Source organism: Meriones unguiculatus, chromosome 8 (assembly GCF_030254825.1).
Source record: "Meriones unguiculatus strain TT.TT164.6M chromosome 8, Bangor_MerUng_6.1, whole genome shotgun sequence".
NCBI lineage: Eukaryota > Metazoa > Chordata > Mammalia > Rodentia > Muridae > Meriones > Meriones unguiculatus.
Window position 1 is genome coordinate 108,655,971 of NC_083356.1, and position 17,930 is coordinate 108,673,900.

The 17,930-nt window shown below is 40.8% G+C and overlaps 1 protein-coding gene and 1 pseudogene across 1 annotated transcript; both read left to right on the top strand.

Annotated features, from left to right (window-relative positions):
* The first annotated feature begins 7,230 nt into the window (after window positions 1-7,230).
* LOC110551986 (olfactory receptor 5AK2-like) lies at window positions 7,231-8,160 on the top strand. Its single transcript, XM_021642931.2, has one exon. It carries the CDS (start codon window positions 7,231-7,233, stop codon window positions 8,158-8,160), a length of 930 nt encoding a protein of 309 aa, XP_021498606.2.
* A 1,500-nt stretch (window positions 8,161-9,660) lies between these two features.
* LOC110551953 (large ribosomal subunit protein uL10-like) lies at window positions 9,661-10,582 on the top strand (annotated as a pseudogene).
* The last annotated feature ends 7,348 nt before the right edge of the window (window positions 10,583-17,930 follow it).

Genomic DNA, 17,930 nt, shown 5'->3' on the forward strand with positions numbered 1-17,930 from the left:
GGGAACAGAGCTAAACAGAGAATTCTCGACAGAGGAATACCGAATGGCAGAAAAACACTTAAAGAAATGCTCATCCTCATTAGCCATCAGGGAAATGCAAATCAAAACGACCCTGAGATATCACCTTACACCCATGAGAATGGCCAAGATGAAAAACTCAAGTGACAACACATGCTGGAGAGGTTGTGGAGAAAAGGGAACCCTCCTCCACTGCTGGTGGGAATGTAAACTGGCACAACCACTCTGGAAAGCTATCTGGCGCTTTCTAAGACAATTAGGAATAGTGCTTCCTCAAGACCCAGCTATACCACTCCTAGGTATATACCCAAAGTTAGTTCAAGTACACAAAAGGGATACTTGCTCAACCATGTTTATAGCAGCTTTATTTGTAATAGCCAGAACCTGGAAACAACCCAGATGTCCATCAACGGAGGAATGGGTACAGAAATTGTGGTATTTTTACACAATGGAATACTACTCAGCAATCAAAAAGGAGGAAATCATGAAATTTGCAGGCAAATGGTGGGATCTAGAAAAGATCATTCTGAGTGAAATATCCCAGAAGGAGAAAGACAAACATGGGATATACTCACTTATATAGACCTATAAGATATGATGAACATAATGAAATCTATACACCTAAAAAAGATAATCAATTGAGCGGACATGGGGCAAGATGATCAATCCTCGTTTAGAAAGACAGATGGGATGTGCATTGAACGTATGACAGGAGTCTACTGAGCGTATCTGAAAGACTCTAACTAGCAGTGTTTTCAAAGCAAAGACTCATGACCAAACCTTTGGCAGAGTACAGGGAATCATAAGAAAGAAGGGGAGTTAGTCTGATGGGGAAAGGATAGGAGCTCCACAAGGACCAAATATATCTGGGCACAGGGTCTTTTCTGAGACTGACATTCAACCAAGGACCATGTATGGATATAACCTAGAACCTCCACTCAGATGTAGCCTGTGGTAGCTCAGTAACCAATTGGTTTCCCAAAGTGAGGGGAACAAGGACTATTTCTAACAGGAACTCAATGACTGGCTCTTTGGCCTCCCCACCCCCGAAGGGAGGAGCAGTCCTGTTAGGCCACAGAGGAGGGCTTTGCAGCCAGTCCTGAAGATACATGATAAAACAGGATCAGATGAATGGGGAGGAGGTCCCCCCATCAGTGGACTTGGAAAGGGGCACTGTGGAGATGAGGGAGGGAGGGAGGGACTGGGAGGGAATGAGGGATCGGGACATAGCTGGGATACAGAGTTAATAAAATGTAACTGATAAAAAAATAAATAAATAAATAAAAATGTCAAAAAAAAAAAACAAAAACAAAAAACAAAAAAAATGGAAAAAGCTAATATTATTATTTAAGATTGTATCTTAATTAAAACACTTTCTATTAAATTATAAAGCTTTGCCTAAACACTGGAAAAAAATGGAAAAAGCATAAATTAGTAAGTTTTTAGGTAAACAGCTGAGAGGTCACTGTGACAATATAAAACACAGCAGGATTTTTAATTTAAATCAGCATTATTTTAATGTCTCACCAGAGACTATATGTGTATATGTTTAGATGAAACTTGGACTTTTTTAAGAGAGCTATTTTTAGTGCTGATAATGGCAACAGAATAATGAGGTAAACACAAACACAGATTTGATGACATGAGAATATTTACAGCCCTATTCATAACACAGGGGAAAGTGTCTGTTAACAAGGTAATGTTTTAAAAAGTAGACGTCCCTAAAGAAATATATGAAATGAGCTTTATCCTCTAGAAAGTTTGCATCTTTGTCAGTATAACATAACTAGTGAGCATTGTTGTCCCAGTTGTATCCCAGTCCTTGTATCCTGGGATCTCAAGGGAGAGAATATTGATCCCTTGGCCCCAACTATAAACTGCTGATGGGAAATAATGCAATAGAGAGACTGTGGTGGGCAATTACCAGCTGCCAGAGTGACAGGAAGCAACCTCAGTGTAAGTAAAGCAAGACAAATGACACTCGCAATATCAATTGTGTACCATTGGAGTATTTGCAAGTGATAGGGAGCAGAGAGTAGGAGAACAAATTCCAACATGCTTCACCCAAGCCCAGAATAATTACTCTATCTCTGGTGATACAACAGAAATGAAAGAAAGAGATGGAGCTGAGAGTTGCTTGGGAAAACATGAATGAATGGGACATCAATGAAGAGGCATGAGAACTTCATACCTTACTGTACATGTTACAATGACTAATATGTTTATTTATTACTTTGTTTCACTTGCCATTTTAGGAACCAACATAACTAGATAAACGTTAGTTTTACGTATTTGAATTGCCCCCCTTTGTTATTTTTCAGTTTTTACTTTCATACCTGTATGTGGTGAAATGTGATCATACCCACGCCCATCTTACTCCCAGCTCCTCCTGGAGCACCCTCAACACATCTCTCTCCCTGTTGCTACTGTTGTTGTTGCTGTTAAATGACCTAGTGACAACAACTTTTTATTATTTTTTGGCACGTTCTGTGGGTTTTTTGATATTTGCTCACACAGTATTTTCCTTTTATTTATTTATTTTTTATTTATTAAAAATAAATATTTATTCACTTTGTATCCCAGCTGTAGCCCCCCTCCCCCATCCCCTCCCAATCCCTCCCATCCTCCCTCATCTCCTCCCATGCCCCTCCCCAAGTCCACTGATAGCAGAGGTCTTCTATCACATAATTTTTTTTGCTTATTATTTCCTTTCCTCTATTTCTCCCAATCCTCACTTCCCCTTCCATCCTCATCTGCCCCCTTTGACTCCCATTAGAAAGAGAACAGGCTTCTAAGGGATAATAATAAAACAAAATATAGTAAGATAAAAGACAAAGCAAACAGAAGGAAAAGAGCCCAGGAAAATGACTTTTTATATATTTACATCATTTAATATAACTGCATCATCTCACCCCTCCCTCTGCTTTCTCCTAACCTCGCTCTGTCCTCTCCACCCCTCGATCTCCTTCAAATACATGATCTCTTTTTTCATTAATTGTTGTTACATAAATATATCCCTAATACATAAGTACAGCCCCTTTGGTCCATGCAATGTTATTTGTGTGTCTATGCTTTCAGAATTGACCACGTAGGAGTGGGCAACCAATTGCCTTCTCTTTCTGGGGAAGACTACTTCTCCCTCTCTCAGCATTGCCTGTTGTTCTTTGTGTAGGGTTGAGGTCATGTGAGCTTTTCCACATCCTTGTTAGCATGTCTAAGGATGATGGCAACTAATTTTCAAGTGTCCTTTCAGTACTAGTTCCCTGGTGGAAAATTCACAAAGATGAGTCATTCTCATTATCCTACCAGAATTTTAGTTTACATAGACCCTGACTTACTGTAGCTCCCCTGAGCAAGTGCTTTTGTCCACTGGATGGAAATATCCCAAAGACAACAGTGTTTATTTTAGCATGGATTTGCCGTAGGAGGCAACCTAGGCAAGCTGGTCAGCCATTAGTGCTGGGGACATGTAGAGTGGAGTTGTTTCCTCCTCACTGTTTGCCACTGTGCTTATCTCCCAGGTTTCTCAAGAGCCACGGCAACCCATAGTGCTATCAGGCTTAGCTCGCTAGATTCCCATCACTGGGAGTACACTCTTACCTAAAACTGGTCACCTGGTTTTAGGTAAGACAGCGCTAGTATCTGCGTCAGGGAACCCAGCACAACCTCTTCAGGACCGGGCTTCTATTCTCAAACAAATGTCTGTTGCATTAAATAGTCAAGAGGTAGAGAGAGATTTAACTTAGTGTGAGATAGGGATGTAGCTCAGCTGTAGGACTCAGCTAGCATTCACGAAGTGCTGGTTCAATCTTCACCACCACGCAAACCACACAGAGTGGTATGGTTATAATGCCAACACTTGAGGGGCAGAATCAGGGAGATCAGAAGCTCAAGAGCACCCTCGGCTACACACTATATGAGAACATGTTTACATACACATTCCCACAATCACAATCCAACCTCTGAAACTCACATTACTGTTCACTTTTACTTTCCATGTAGATGAAGGGGCATCAGCTGCACATTTAACTCAGTAGTTTATTTTTAGTGACGTTTCTGCTGTGAACACTCTTTTTTATGAGTATCCAGGTGTATACGTATGACCATGTGTACATGTGTGTATATTCATGCACACATATTTGTCAATATACTAGTTTGTGTGGTCATTAATTTCTCTGGATTATTTTTCAGTACCTGCACTGAAAATTCCAAATAAAAGGGAAGCAGGACTTTAATTTTACTAACATTCTAAATTTGTCTCCAGATGAGATAATTCATTTCCCTAGCAGAAATATGTGAGCCCACGTAGTTACATATTTTCAACTCACTGCACATTTTAAATTGATAATCATAAAATTATGCTTTAATGAATTATTTGCATAAAAGTATCTTTTGTGTTTCTAGTGATTATTTAGGCTTTCTTTTTTAGTAATTATCTGGTTTATGTTATTTGTAACATTTTCTCCTTGATATTCACTTACATAAATCATTTCTATATCCTAGGATAATAATCTTTTGACATTTAAGTATGTCACAAATTTCCAGTTAGTGTCCAATCCTTTGTTAGTGTTTTCAATGTTTTTTTTTTGCTTGTGTTTTTGTGTTTCCTTTAAATTTTGTCTGTGTACCTAGGTCATATTTATTCTGCTTTATTTTACTATCAAAGGTTTAAAATTTAAATCTTTATTTCATCTGCAGCTGCTTTTGTAAAATTCAAAGCAGGAATTCAATGTTATTTTTGCATATATATATATATATATATACATTCACAGCACCACATATATTGCATCATTTTTCATGGGCCTAAGTGCTTTGTTTTCATATGTCAGCTTCCCACGGACTAATGAGTCTACTTACAATTTCATTTTCCAAGTTCTATTGATGTATTAGTCTCTCCCTCACCTGTACCAGACTGTCTTTATCATCACTGCTTTATGAAAGCTCCCAAAGTCTGGTAGAACAAGTTCCCACCTTGTTTCTCTTTAAAATTATCTTAGCTATCCTTGGCTCCTTTCTCTCCCATATAAAATTTAGAACAGGCTTGTTGAAGCACACTTAAAATCTACCTAGCATTTGATAGGGATTATGTTGAATTAGGAAGTTAATATGGGTTGCAATGTTTACAGCACTGTGTCCCTATCCTCAACCCAGGTCTGAATTCTAGTCTTTATGCACTTAAAAATTTTGATTTTTCTCAACAAGTATTAGAAACATTCTTTGCTACATTCGTACTTACACAGTTTGCAGTTGTTGTTATTGTAGTATTTTGTTTTCTATTTCATTTTTGTTTGTTTACTTCAGGGATAAGGATCAAACAGAGGGCTCTAAGGGCACTAAGTAAGTGCTCTACTGCTGGGGTCACCCTCCTCTCCAGACATTTCAATTGAAAGTAATATGTCTTGATTTGGGGAAATGGAAAGTCATTGTCTCCAGTTGGGTAGCCACTGGTGAGGTCACCCCGCTCCAGTATACAGTTTCAAACCCATCAGCGCACATGTGGCCCTGACTAAACTCAAGGGTCACAGAACAAAAGGACATGAATGCAGAAAAGGCACTTGTAGGGAGGATCTGGGGGAGGCATGGTGGAGGGGGAGGGATGAGAGATGGTAAGGAGTGAGAGCAATCAGAATCCGTTATATGATGAAATTGTGCAAATGCAAAAAAACGACATTGTTGGCTGTAAATATGAATGGGTTTGGCCTTTGCGTGTTAGACTAGTATCTAATGATTTCACTAACTAAGGATTTATATGATAATTCTGAGATTCTCTATGAAGACAAACACATCACTGAAAATAGCAACAGCTTTGGTCTCTCCATATACTCAAAGTTCCCTTTGCTTCTTTGGCATGTCGTTCTGCCCTGCTAAAACTTAAGGTGAATGCTGAATAGATTCAGTGTTTTTAATCTAAAATATTTTAAGCCAAAAAGAGCAACATTTATCTATAATCTTAACACCAGGGAGGTCAGAGTTAGGCTGGCCCCAGGAGCTTATTGGTCGGTACTCCCCGTTCAGGTAAACTTGCAACCTCCAAGTTCAGCTGGCTCACAGAATTAGGTGAATAGCAATGGAAGAAGACAGCAAATGTCAGCTTTGGCCTCCACACCTGCGCACAGAAGTGAGCACACTTGTACACTGACCATATATATCACTTTCACTCTACTAGACAAATAACTAACATGTTCTGTGTATCTCTGTTAGTTGGTGTTTATGGCACATATATTTGTTCTTCAGAACATACGTACTGCTAGATGACAATTTCCCTAACTCTGTATAGAATTGTCGAAGTTGTGGTACCATGTTTTAGCCATTTTATTTTGTTTTGCTTGCTTTGTTCTTTTGTTTTGTAAGGAGGGTCTCATGTGCCTCAGCTGGTCCTGAATCTTTCTGCTTCCACCTCCCTAGCACTGGGATTACAGATATGAACCACTGTGCCTACACACTCATGCTAGTCTTTAAAACCAACATGAAAAGAGGGAACAAGTCAGGAGCCTGACACAGAGGATCTCTGAAAGGCTCTGCCCTGCAGACTATCAATGTAGATACTGAGACTTATGGCCAACCTTTGGGCAGAGTGCAGGGAATCTTAGGAAAGAAGTGGGAAACAGTAAGATCTGGAGAGGACAGGAACTCCACAAGGAGAGCAACAGAACCAAAAAATCTGAGCACAGGGGTCTTTCCTGAGACTGATACTCCAACCAAGGACTATGCATGGAGATAACCTAAGACCCTGCACAGATGTAGCCCATGGCAGTTCAGTATCCAAGTGGGTTCCACTGTAATAGGCACAGGGACTGTCTCTGACATGAACTGATTGGCCTGGTCTTTAATTTCCTCTCCCTGAGGGGGGAGCAGCATTTCCAGGCCACAGAAGAGGACGAGGCAGCCACTCCTGATGAGACCTAATTGACTAGGATCAGAAGGCAGGAAAAGAAGACCTCCCCTATCAGTGGACTTGGGGAGGGGCATGCATGCAGAGGGTGGAGGAAGGGAGGGATGGGGATGGGAGGAGGGAGGGAACTACAGGGGGGTGGAATATAAAGTGAGTAAAGTGTAATTAATAAAGAAAAATAAAAAACCAACCTGAGTTGATCTCAGAAAGTTTTCTTGATCTTATTTTGAAGCCAAACACGGTAGGGAGCATGTTCAAGAATAATGAGCTCAGCCTTCTCCACTCCTCTCTTTGCAGCTCTTCAGCTTCTTTCACTAACCATGGAACAAAATGATAGCACCAAAGTGGCTGAATTCATTCTTCTGGGATTTGCTGGACAGCACAAGTCTTGGTATATTCTGTTCATAATATTTCTAACGATCTATGTTGCCACACTCATGGGTAACATTGGAATGATATTGCTCATCAAGATTGATTCTTCCCTTCACACTCCCATGTACTTTTTCCTACAACACCTAGCCTTTGTTGATCTCTGTTACACCTCAGCTATTACTCCCAAGATGTTGAAAAACTTCACAGAGACAAAATCGTCCATCTCCTTCACAGGATGTATGTTACAGTTACTAGCCTATGGTACTTTTGCCACCATCGACTGCTTTATCCTGGCTGCTATGGCTGTGGACCGCTATGTGGCCATCTGTAACCCTCTGCGCTATCCCATCATCATGTCCCGGAGACTCTGCATTCTGCTACTGGTTGGTTCATATGCCATGGGTTTACTAAATGCTTCTGTAAATACAAGTTTTACATTCTCACTGAGCTTTTGTAAATCCAATGCCATTAATCATTTCTTCTGTGATGAACCTCCCATTCTTGCCCTATCATGCTCCAGCATTGACTTCACTCTCATGCTGCTGACAGTCTTTGTGGGTTTCAACCTGATGAGCACTGTGTTGGTTGTCATCTTTTCCTACATCTATATCTTGGCCGCCATCCTAAGAATGTCCTCCACTGCAGGAAGAAAGAAGGCCTTCTCCACGTGTGCCTCCCACCTGACTGCAGTCACCATTTTCTATGGGACACTCTCTTATATGTATCTACATCCACATACCAACGAATCTCAAGAGCAAGAAAAGGCAGCTTCTGTATTTTATGGCATAATTATCCCTATGTTAAACCCCTTGATCTATAGCCTGAGAAACCAAGATGTGATAGAAGCCTTTAAAAAGATAGGAAAGAAATGCTTATAACTTGAATATCCATTTATAACTCAAGTTATAAGCAAGTTATCAAGCAAGTCACCTATGCTCTGTTACTTTTCAACCTCATTATTATGAGTGGCACATGGACTGAAGGCATGGTATCGTTTTAATCAATTACATTTCACATGTATAGCAAAACCATTCAAATAATTAAAAAGTAACTTTTGTTCATGGTGTCTGAAAAAAATGGGTTCAGTGTTGCTTTTGTGGTTCTCAAAAACATTTATTTAATTTTAGTCATAGCTTATGTGTATGGACGAGTGTATGCCACACACATGCTGGTGCCTGAAGAGAGAAGAGCATCAGAACCTTCCAGGAAGATGTGAGCCACCCAGGAGGGTGATGGAATCTGAATGTGGGTCCTCTGCCCATGCATGCTTAACTGCTGAGCCATCTCTCCAACCCCACCTCTGTGCATTCTAACGAGTCATTTTTATAAATACCAAAAAAAATAAAATTAAAGCAAATCCATGAGAAGTGCTTAATCAGTGCCTGACACTTCTACTATGTTACTCTTTCCCTTAACTATTCTGTTTGATACTGTAAAGTAAAATGTAAAATATCATTTCTTTCATAAATATTGTGGGGAAGAAGAGAAAGGAAGAACAAGAATTGGGGTACTACAGGAACATGTTTTTCTTTTCCCAGCAGTTCTGTAAGAAGTTAGGAGACTGACATAAACGCATATGAAGTCTGTCCCTGCTGGCTACATCTTGAGTTTCCACCTCTCTACACACATACCCCGAAAGGTCTACATATTAGGAAAACAATATAATGCAGAGTTGATGCTACACAGCAGAAGGATTTTCCCAAAACTGATGTTTTATCCCTTGACACTCCTCTCCTAAAAATGACAACATTTAGAAGACCAGGCTTAAATCTGGAAGTAAAACACGCCCTGGTGTTCTTGCTGTTTGGAAAAACAAACAGTAGAACTTTCAGAATAGTTATCAAGCTTCAGACCATCCAGCTACTAAATGAGGTAGCTGAAAATACTTGTTCCAACTCTTCCTTTCTGGGTCTCAGTAGTGAGCAAACCACAGAGAGGGGCAGGAGGAGTATCGGTATGTTTCCCAATGTTTTCAGAAGGTTCAGACTCACAGACTGAGGTAGAAATGTGGAAGAGTCAGTCATAACCCAACACTAACCGGTCCCAGCCCATGGAGCAAGGTGCATTTCAGGAAAACAATCCCAAAACTAGTGCACTCTGGGTTTATCTAACATTACTGGTGATGTGCTTGCCTGTCTATTGAGCTTAGCCTTGTTTCTTATCTGGCATGCAAATAAATTTTCTCTAGACGGAAAAGCACAAGACTGCACCAATGTCTCTGGGTAGGGAGACATTACCAACATCAGTTATGTGACTTACAGCAAGTCTTCTCTTTGGATTACTAGTGATTAATACCAGGGCCGAGCTCTAGCCAGGCGTCCTCAGGAGAGGTGACACCGTCTTTAAACCCTGCGTGGCAATCCCTGACGCATCGCCGTGATGCCCAGGGAAGACAGGGCGACCTGGAAGTCCAACTACTTCCTTAAGGCCATCCAACTCTTGGATGATTACCCGAAATGCTTCATTGTGGGAGCTGACCATGTGGGCTCCAAGCAGATGCAGCAGATCCGCACGTCCCTCCTCGGGAAGGCTGTGGTGCTGATGGGCAAGAACACCAGGATGCGCAAGGCCATTGGGGCCACCTGCAGAACAAGCCAGCTGTGAAGAAACTGCCGCCCCACATCCGGGGGAATGTGGGCTTTGTGTTCACCTAGGAGGACCTCACTGCGATCAGGGACATGCTGCTGCCCAAGAGGGCTGCTGCTCGAGCTGGTGCCATTGGCCTGTGGGAGGTCACTGTACCAGCTCAGAACACTGGTCTGGGGCCTGAGAAGACCTCATTCTTCCAGGCTTTGGGCATCACCACTACAATCTCCAGAGGCACCATTGGAATTCTGAGCGATGTGCAGCTGATCAAAACTGGAGACAAAGTGGGAGCCAGTGCGGCCACGCTGCTGAACATGCTGGACACCTCCCCTTCCCCTTCCGGCTGATCGTCCAGCAGGTGTTTGACAATGCAGCATCTATAACACGGAAGTGCTTGACGTCACAGAGCAGACTCTGCACACTCCCTTCATAGAGGATGTCCAGAATGTTGCCAGCGTTTGTCTGCAAATTGGTTACCCAGCTGTTGCCTCAGTGCCGCACTCTATCATCAGTGGACACAAGTGGGCCCTGGCTTTGTCTGTGGAGACTGACTGCACCTCCCCCCTTGCTGAGAAGGTCAGGGCCTTCTTGGCTGATCCATCTGCATTTGTGGCTGCTGCCTCTGTGGCCGCGATCACCACTGCTGCTCCTGCTGAAGCTAAGCAAGTGTCGGAGGAATCAGATGAGGATATGCGATTTGGTCTCTCTGATTAATCACCTCCCAGAGCAACCAGTTCAGCTAGCTTATTTTGAAAAACATAGAAATAAAGGCTTACTTATCTTTAAAAAGAAAAAAAAATACCAGGGTCAGCACAGTGAAAAAAAAAAAAAAGGTTACCTTAGCCAGGCAATGGTGATACACGCCTTTAATCCCGGCCCTTGGGAGGCAGAGGCAGGCAGATCGCTATGAGTTAGAGTCAAAGAGAAAGAAAGAGAGAGAATAAAAAAGTCTACCATTGAACTAAACCACCAGCCACCTTCTTTGGGGTTGGAAATTATTTATTTGTTTTAAGTGCATTCTTTTTCAGATATAAACATAGATATAACATATAATATAAATGTAGTATATTCGTAATTTGGAATATTTTCTCTATATATGATATATATTTTGCTTTTATTAATGAGTCATAGAGATTTCTTTCATCTTTTCTATCAGTTTTTAAGTATGATATACACTTAAATTTAATATACATTTGGACCTGTGAATTAGTATCTGTGTGTAGGATGGAATAAATGTTCAGACTCACTGCTTTCTTTTTCAACATTTATATTACTGTTATAGATTTGTATGTGAGGAAGTGTGTACCACATTTGTGTAGGTGCCTCTGGATGAAGAAGAAGATGCTGGGTTCCTTGGGGCGGTGGTTACAAGAGGTTGGGAGCCACCCAAGCTCGGACCCTGTAGAAAAGGAGCAAGCGCTGTTCACTGTTGAGCTCTCTCCAGCTCCCAACTCTCCTCTTTACTGCAGTCCAGTCCAACAGCAGTGTTTTGAAAAGACAATCACTTCATCAATGAATATTCTTAGAGCTTGGGTACAAACTCAATTTGTTATTTTTGTTGACGTATTTTCCTGCTATTTTTTTCCATCAGTAAATATGCCTGTCCTGTTTTATTGAGAGGACATTTTATTTACTACTGCATGGTTATTAGTTAAACTAATTCCTTCAAATTTGCTCTTTTGAAGCTGAAAATGTACTAGACTTGATTATAGAAATGGTTTAGCCTCAACAGAAATACATATCCAGAAAATGTAGTACATTTACACAATGGAGTATAATCAAGGGTTTTTTTGTTTTGTTTTGTTTTTTGGGTTTTGTTTTTTTTTTTTTTGTTTTGTTTTTGTTTTTGTTTTTTTTAATCCAAAGGAAAATGGATGGAGCTAGAAAAAAATCATCCTTAGTGAGAAAACCCAGACCTGTACTAGAAGTTTTGGTTATGTTATGTAAATATTTTTGTTTGTAACCCCAGCTGTGGGGTGCGGAAATCCACAGCTGGTAACAACCCCTTGAGAGGGCACATGATCTTTGTCAGATGAAAACTGCAGTTGAAAACTAAGCTAGTCAATCCCTACCCAAATGATAAGGCAATGTGGTGATGCCCTACTTGAACATGAATGTTTCATTCCCCTTTTGTACCTGCCATGGGAAAACAATGAGATGATCTTTAGCAAAATTTGCCTCCTGTGCACGCAGAATGAACTCTCCTCTCCTCGACCTTTACATGAGCAAAACTTAGCATCTCTCCACCTCTCTTTCTCCTCCCTCCCTGTCTGTCTCCCGCTTCGTTTCTGATGGAAGCCATGCCCTATTGTAAGCATCTTTGTGTGACCAGGAACTAATGTTTACAGCCAGCAATCTTCAAAGAACAATGTGAGCTTGAAAGGGCAAAACATCTCCTTTCAGCAAGGACATCACAGCACTAGCTAAAACCTAAATCACATCCTACAACAAACCTTGAGCTAGAAACCTAAGCTAAAGCTGCATCATAATTCTTACTTTTTCTTGCTTTGATTTCACTGTTTTTTTTTTTTTCCAGTATTGAAGATTGAACACAGGGCCTTATATTTACTAGGAAGGTATTCTATTACTGAACCACATCCTCTGTCTCATAACTGAATTCTTAACCCACAAAAACATACAAATTGTTCCTCTAAGTACCGAATAATTTCTTTCACAGCAGTATAGAACTAATATAGAAACAAATCAAAAATGTCTCCCAAGTTCCTATTTTTGGAAGATTATGTTCCTATTTCCCCAATAACTGTCCCTCGGGCCATTATAAACCACTGTGGGGCATGTTATTCTTCAACAGCCTAGTATTTTTAGCCAATACATCAGTTATAATTAAGTTCAGAACTTGATGATTCTAAGGAATCATAGATTTCTTTTTTAATAAATTGTAAGAACAAGGGAGTTGGGAGTTTGCTGTGAGATTGTGTCTTCCAGTAATGTCAGAAGCTAAACCCATAAAGTCTCACCAACATGACTGCCCAAACACTAGCTGAACAAGGACAACACCAATGAACATGACAAAGGATGGAGGAAAGCCCGTAAGGCCTCAAGCCTGCACAAAGAACTCCAAGGAGCTGAAGATCCTCGGAAGAGATTCAGAAATGGTTAACTTAAGTATACCCCATTCCCAAAAGAAGGAGAAGTTAGAAACTGTATTACCTGCTTTTCCACTTGCTGAACAGAATACCTGAGAACTTAGGGAAATAAGGGCTAATTCTGACCCAAAGCTGGGAGCCGAAAAAGTGTCCTTCCTCACAGAAGAGCACACACATTGCTCGTGCAGTGGCAAATGGTCAGCTTTGAAAACAAACATACAAGTAACATTATAAGAAATGAGCTGGTTGTATTTAAAAATATAATATATATGTATTAGGTATATAGATACATAGTCCATGAAATAACAATTAATGAAAAAGAGGCCATGAATGTGAAAGAGCATGGGGAGGGTATACATATGGGTGGCACTGGAGGAAGGAAATGGAATGTAGAATCATTATATTATAATCTCAGAAATAAAAAAGAAATAAAAGAAATTATATATTTCAAATAAGGTCTTCATATTAAAATATAACCCTTAAGTTGTGGTACTCACTTATATTTATTATTCACTTGATTCTCTTCCCTGAGCACAACTTCAGATAAAAGTATATTAATAAGAGTATACAATGAGAAGAATAACATCTATTCAAGCCTATCCAAATGCCTTTAAAAAGTTGGGAAGTAAAGCTTATAACAAAGCCAGGAAATTCCCAATAGAATAATTTGCAGGCATTAGATGACATTTTTAGCATCCTTTTCACCCATGCATTTGTTCTCACACCAGTCCCAGCATGACCATCACCAGTGAGTGGCTGAAAGGCAGGCGGGCCCAGCCCTGTAGGAATGGTCCCTGTGGTGACTTTTAACTCGTAAAGGTCACAGCAGCAGCTAGAAGAGGTAATGCTTTGTCACCAGCAGTGGTGCTATCAATATTTCATCAAAGTCCTGCAAGGCTTCCCTCTATGTCTCAATTCCTGGTTGGTTTGGTTTGACATTATGTCAGGTCACTTCAGCACTCAAATTTCTATAATTAACCAATGAATTATCTTGATCAAATCAGCACCAAAATCATGTACTATATATCTTTTTTTCTGGGTGCAGTGGGATTGGGGAGAAAGGAAAGATACAAAGGAGAGTAAATTATAGAAACATTCTTTCAAATTCAGTATCTCTACAGTCCTCAGAAGAGATTCAGAAATGGTTAGTTTATGGAAATCCCATCCCCAAAAGAAGAAGTTAGAAACTGTATTACCTACTTTTCTACTTGCTGAACAAAATACTGAGAACTCAAGGAAATAAGGGCTGATTTTTGGCCCAAAGTTCCAAGGCGCAATTCACTTTGGGTAAGAGGAAGTTGAGGCAGCTGGTCTCATTTTACCCAGAGTCAGGAAGCAAAGAGAGATACACAATAGTCCTCAGCTCACTTTCCTCTGTTTATCTAATCATGGTACAAGCCCATGAAATAATGCCACCACAGTCAGAGTGAATCTTCCCACTTCAGTTAACCTAATCTAGAAAACTCCCTCGTGGATATACCTGGGTTTGTCTCCTAGGTTCCACCAAGATGACAATATTAGCCAACACTAACTGCTACTGTGCCTGAAGCTCGTCAGTTGGGTAGACTGGTTTGCCATCTACCCCCTTGGGTCATCTTGTCTTCGTCTCCCAAGGTTTGGATGGCAGGGCACATGCCACCACACCAGCCTTTTCCACGGTCAGTGATCCAGAGTCCATTCAAAAATAAAATAACAGTAACCACAAGCATGCATCACAGTGAAGGACTGTAGCATGAGATCACACATCAGGCCCTTTCACATTCCAAGCTCAGATCATATTTGTCCACTTTATTGATCTGTAATTTTAAATGGGTGTCTATCCAATGTGAGAAATGAAAAACAAAGAGTTTCAACAATCTTAAAATCAGAAGATAACATTTCCCAAGAACTTCCTTAACTGCCACTTAGATTCTACCAAACACTGAACACCTCCCTGATGGGATAATCTATACTCATGTTAGGGTATTCATGGTCTTTTTGGTGGAATGTATAGATAATCATGGAGAACCAGGCTCTGGAAGATATATGACTAGATCATTTGGAGCATGTACTAGATCAAGAGGACACATTCCTACCACCATAACTAAGCCAGAAGAACTACTTCGTTGCTATCATCTACCCATAAGTTTTCCCAAAATTTAAAGAATCTGACCACCAGGACCTCAGATTCAGCTTGCTTGCATTGGTGACCATAAGAAAAGATTATGGGAATTGCTGTCAGCAAAACCTGGGTTCAAATTCTGATATACTACTAATTATGTATTCACTAGACCCTTTTGCTAGAATAATTATGCCCACCCACTGTGTTCATGTGACTAAGACAACAGTACCCATGGCAACATCCAAGAGGCACCTGGTAACAAAAGTAATCAAGAGACCCTGAGCCTGTGCACTGCTCCCAAAACAACCGAGGGTCAGGAATTCTAGGCACAGTCCACTAATTACTCAACAGCTGGTAAGGGAGACATTTGAGGTCCAGACACTGGAGACCCTGTCATGGTCAGAATTCCCAAGTCACTGTTTACTAACTGTACAACTTACTTCAAAGTTACCAGTTATATGCACTTTACGATTATTTGTATATTATCCTCATGTAGAATGACTATGATAATTATAGTCTTCAGTCTGTAGGATTTTTTTAACTTTTATTAATTACACTTTATTCATTTTGTATCCCCCATAAGCTCCTCCCTCCTCCCCTCCTGCTCCCACCCTCCCCCCCCCCTTCTCTGCATGCATGCCCCTCCCCATGTCCACTGATTAGGGAGGTCCTCCTCTCCTTCTTTCTGATCTTACTCTATCAGTTCTCATCAGAAGTGGCTGCATTGTCAAGGTTCTAGGTTATCTCCATGAATAGTCCTTGGTTGGAGTATGAGTCTCTGGGAAGTTCCCTGTGTTCAAATTTTCTTATTCTGTTGCTCTCCTTGTGGAGTTCCTGTCCTCTCCGGCTCTTACTAATTCCCACTTCTTACATAAAATTCCATTCACTCTGCCCAACAGTTGGCCATCAGGCTCAGCATCTGCTTTCACAGTCTGCATGGCAGAGGCTTTCAGAGGCCCTCTGTGGCAGGTTCTGAGGTTGTTTCCTGTTTTCTTCTTCTGGCTTTCAGAGGCCCTCTGTAGCAGGTTCCTAGGTTGTTTCCTGTTTTCTTTTTCTTCTGATGTCCATCCTCTTTGCCTTTCAGGATGGGGATTGAACATTTTAGTTAGGGTCCTCTCTTTTGCTTAGTATGTTTAGATGTACAGATTTTAGTGGGTTTATTCTATGTTGTATGTTTATATGAGTGACTATATACCGTGTGTGTCTTTTTGCTTCTAGGAAAACTCACTCAGGATGATCCATTTTTATGAGAATTGAGTGAGTTCAGTAAAGAGAAAATACTTGGAACAGTTTCTGACGTACAGTTTACACACAATAAATGTTTGGTTTTTTTTTTTTTTTGTCAGCACTGATTTCTTAAGAATAAGAACTCTAACACGTTAGGTACTAGACTTGTGCAGATATGTGTGAGTCTTTTTCATAGAAAAGCCAATACACACAGACAAACAAGTTATTCATTGCAAAATGAGGCTGTAATTATAATAGAAGAATGAACAATGCCATGGGAGCCCAGAAGGGGGAGCCTAACATTGTAGAAAGATTTCATAGAGAAGGAATACTTAACATGATGCCTTAAGCTGACAAGTCATGGAAACAAGAAGAGCAAAGAAAAATTAGACAAAGGAATATAGCATTATACAAAATACATGCCAGACACTGTGCCAGCTAGGAAAAATTAAAATGATAAATGATATGACATTGCAAAGTTTCCTTGACATAAAGACAAAGAAGAAGAAGAAGAAGAAGAAGAAGAAGAAGAAGAAGAAGAAGAAGAAGAAGAAGAAGAAGAAGAAACACTCGCAAAAAATCCTGCACATTGAGTAGGATTAGAGGTCTAGAACACTATTGGATCTGGTGCAGTGGTGCATACCTTTCATCCCAGCAGTCAGGAGGCAAAGGTAGAATTGCTGTGAGTTCAAAACCAGCCAGAACTACATCTTTAGACGCTGTCTGAAAAAAAAAAATTAAGAGCACGAGGAGGCTAGAGGACATTTCTCAGCTGATAAGAGTGCTTCTTCAGCAAGCTGGAGGACATGAGCTCACACTCCAGTACTCACGTAATACCTGGGTCTTACAGGCAAATCCACAAGCCTCACAGAGCAGCCAAGTAGCTGGCTTCAGCCACCCAAACAGAGTTCTTCGGGTTTGAGAAAGTCCATTGCTTACAAACCAAGAGAACACACCATTGTTCAGATGTGTAACTACCATGCTGCTCTCAGGAGGTCCAAATCTGCACGTAAAGATTTTCAGATTTTCATTTTTGTATTTGCATTGTTCTTTGATGATTTTATACATGTATATAATACCTGTGACATGCTTTGGCCATTTGACCTCTTCCCATTGCCTTCTCACATCCCCTTCCCACCCCTGCTCAACCTCGCTCATTCTCCACAAGCCCCCCTCCTAGTTTCATATCTTTTTTGCTTGTTTGCTTGCCTTTTATTTGTTTTGTTTGTTTCTAAAATCTCCTGAGTCTCCTCAGCATTACCTGGATATGCAAAGGTTGCGTGTTCTTTACTGCAGCACCGGCAGCTTGAGCGACGTATCGTATGTATCCTCCCAGCAACCATTAGCTGTGCATAGCTGCGCAGAGACGGCCAGGGCCTTGCGAGCTCTTCTCAGCATTCCTGTGTGAATACCAAGAGAACTACATCACATGTGGGTTATCTCTGCTGCTGTGAGTTCCTGAGTGTAGCAGCCGTGTCACACCCAGGAGACAGTATTTCAGAGCTCTCCTCCCATCCTGCCCCCTGTACGCTCTCCTATGAAGGTCCCTGAGCCTGGAGTGATACGGACATCCCATTTATGGCTGAGCACTCAACAGTCACTATTTCTCAGCACTAATTTAACCACT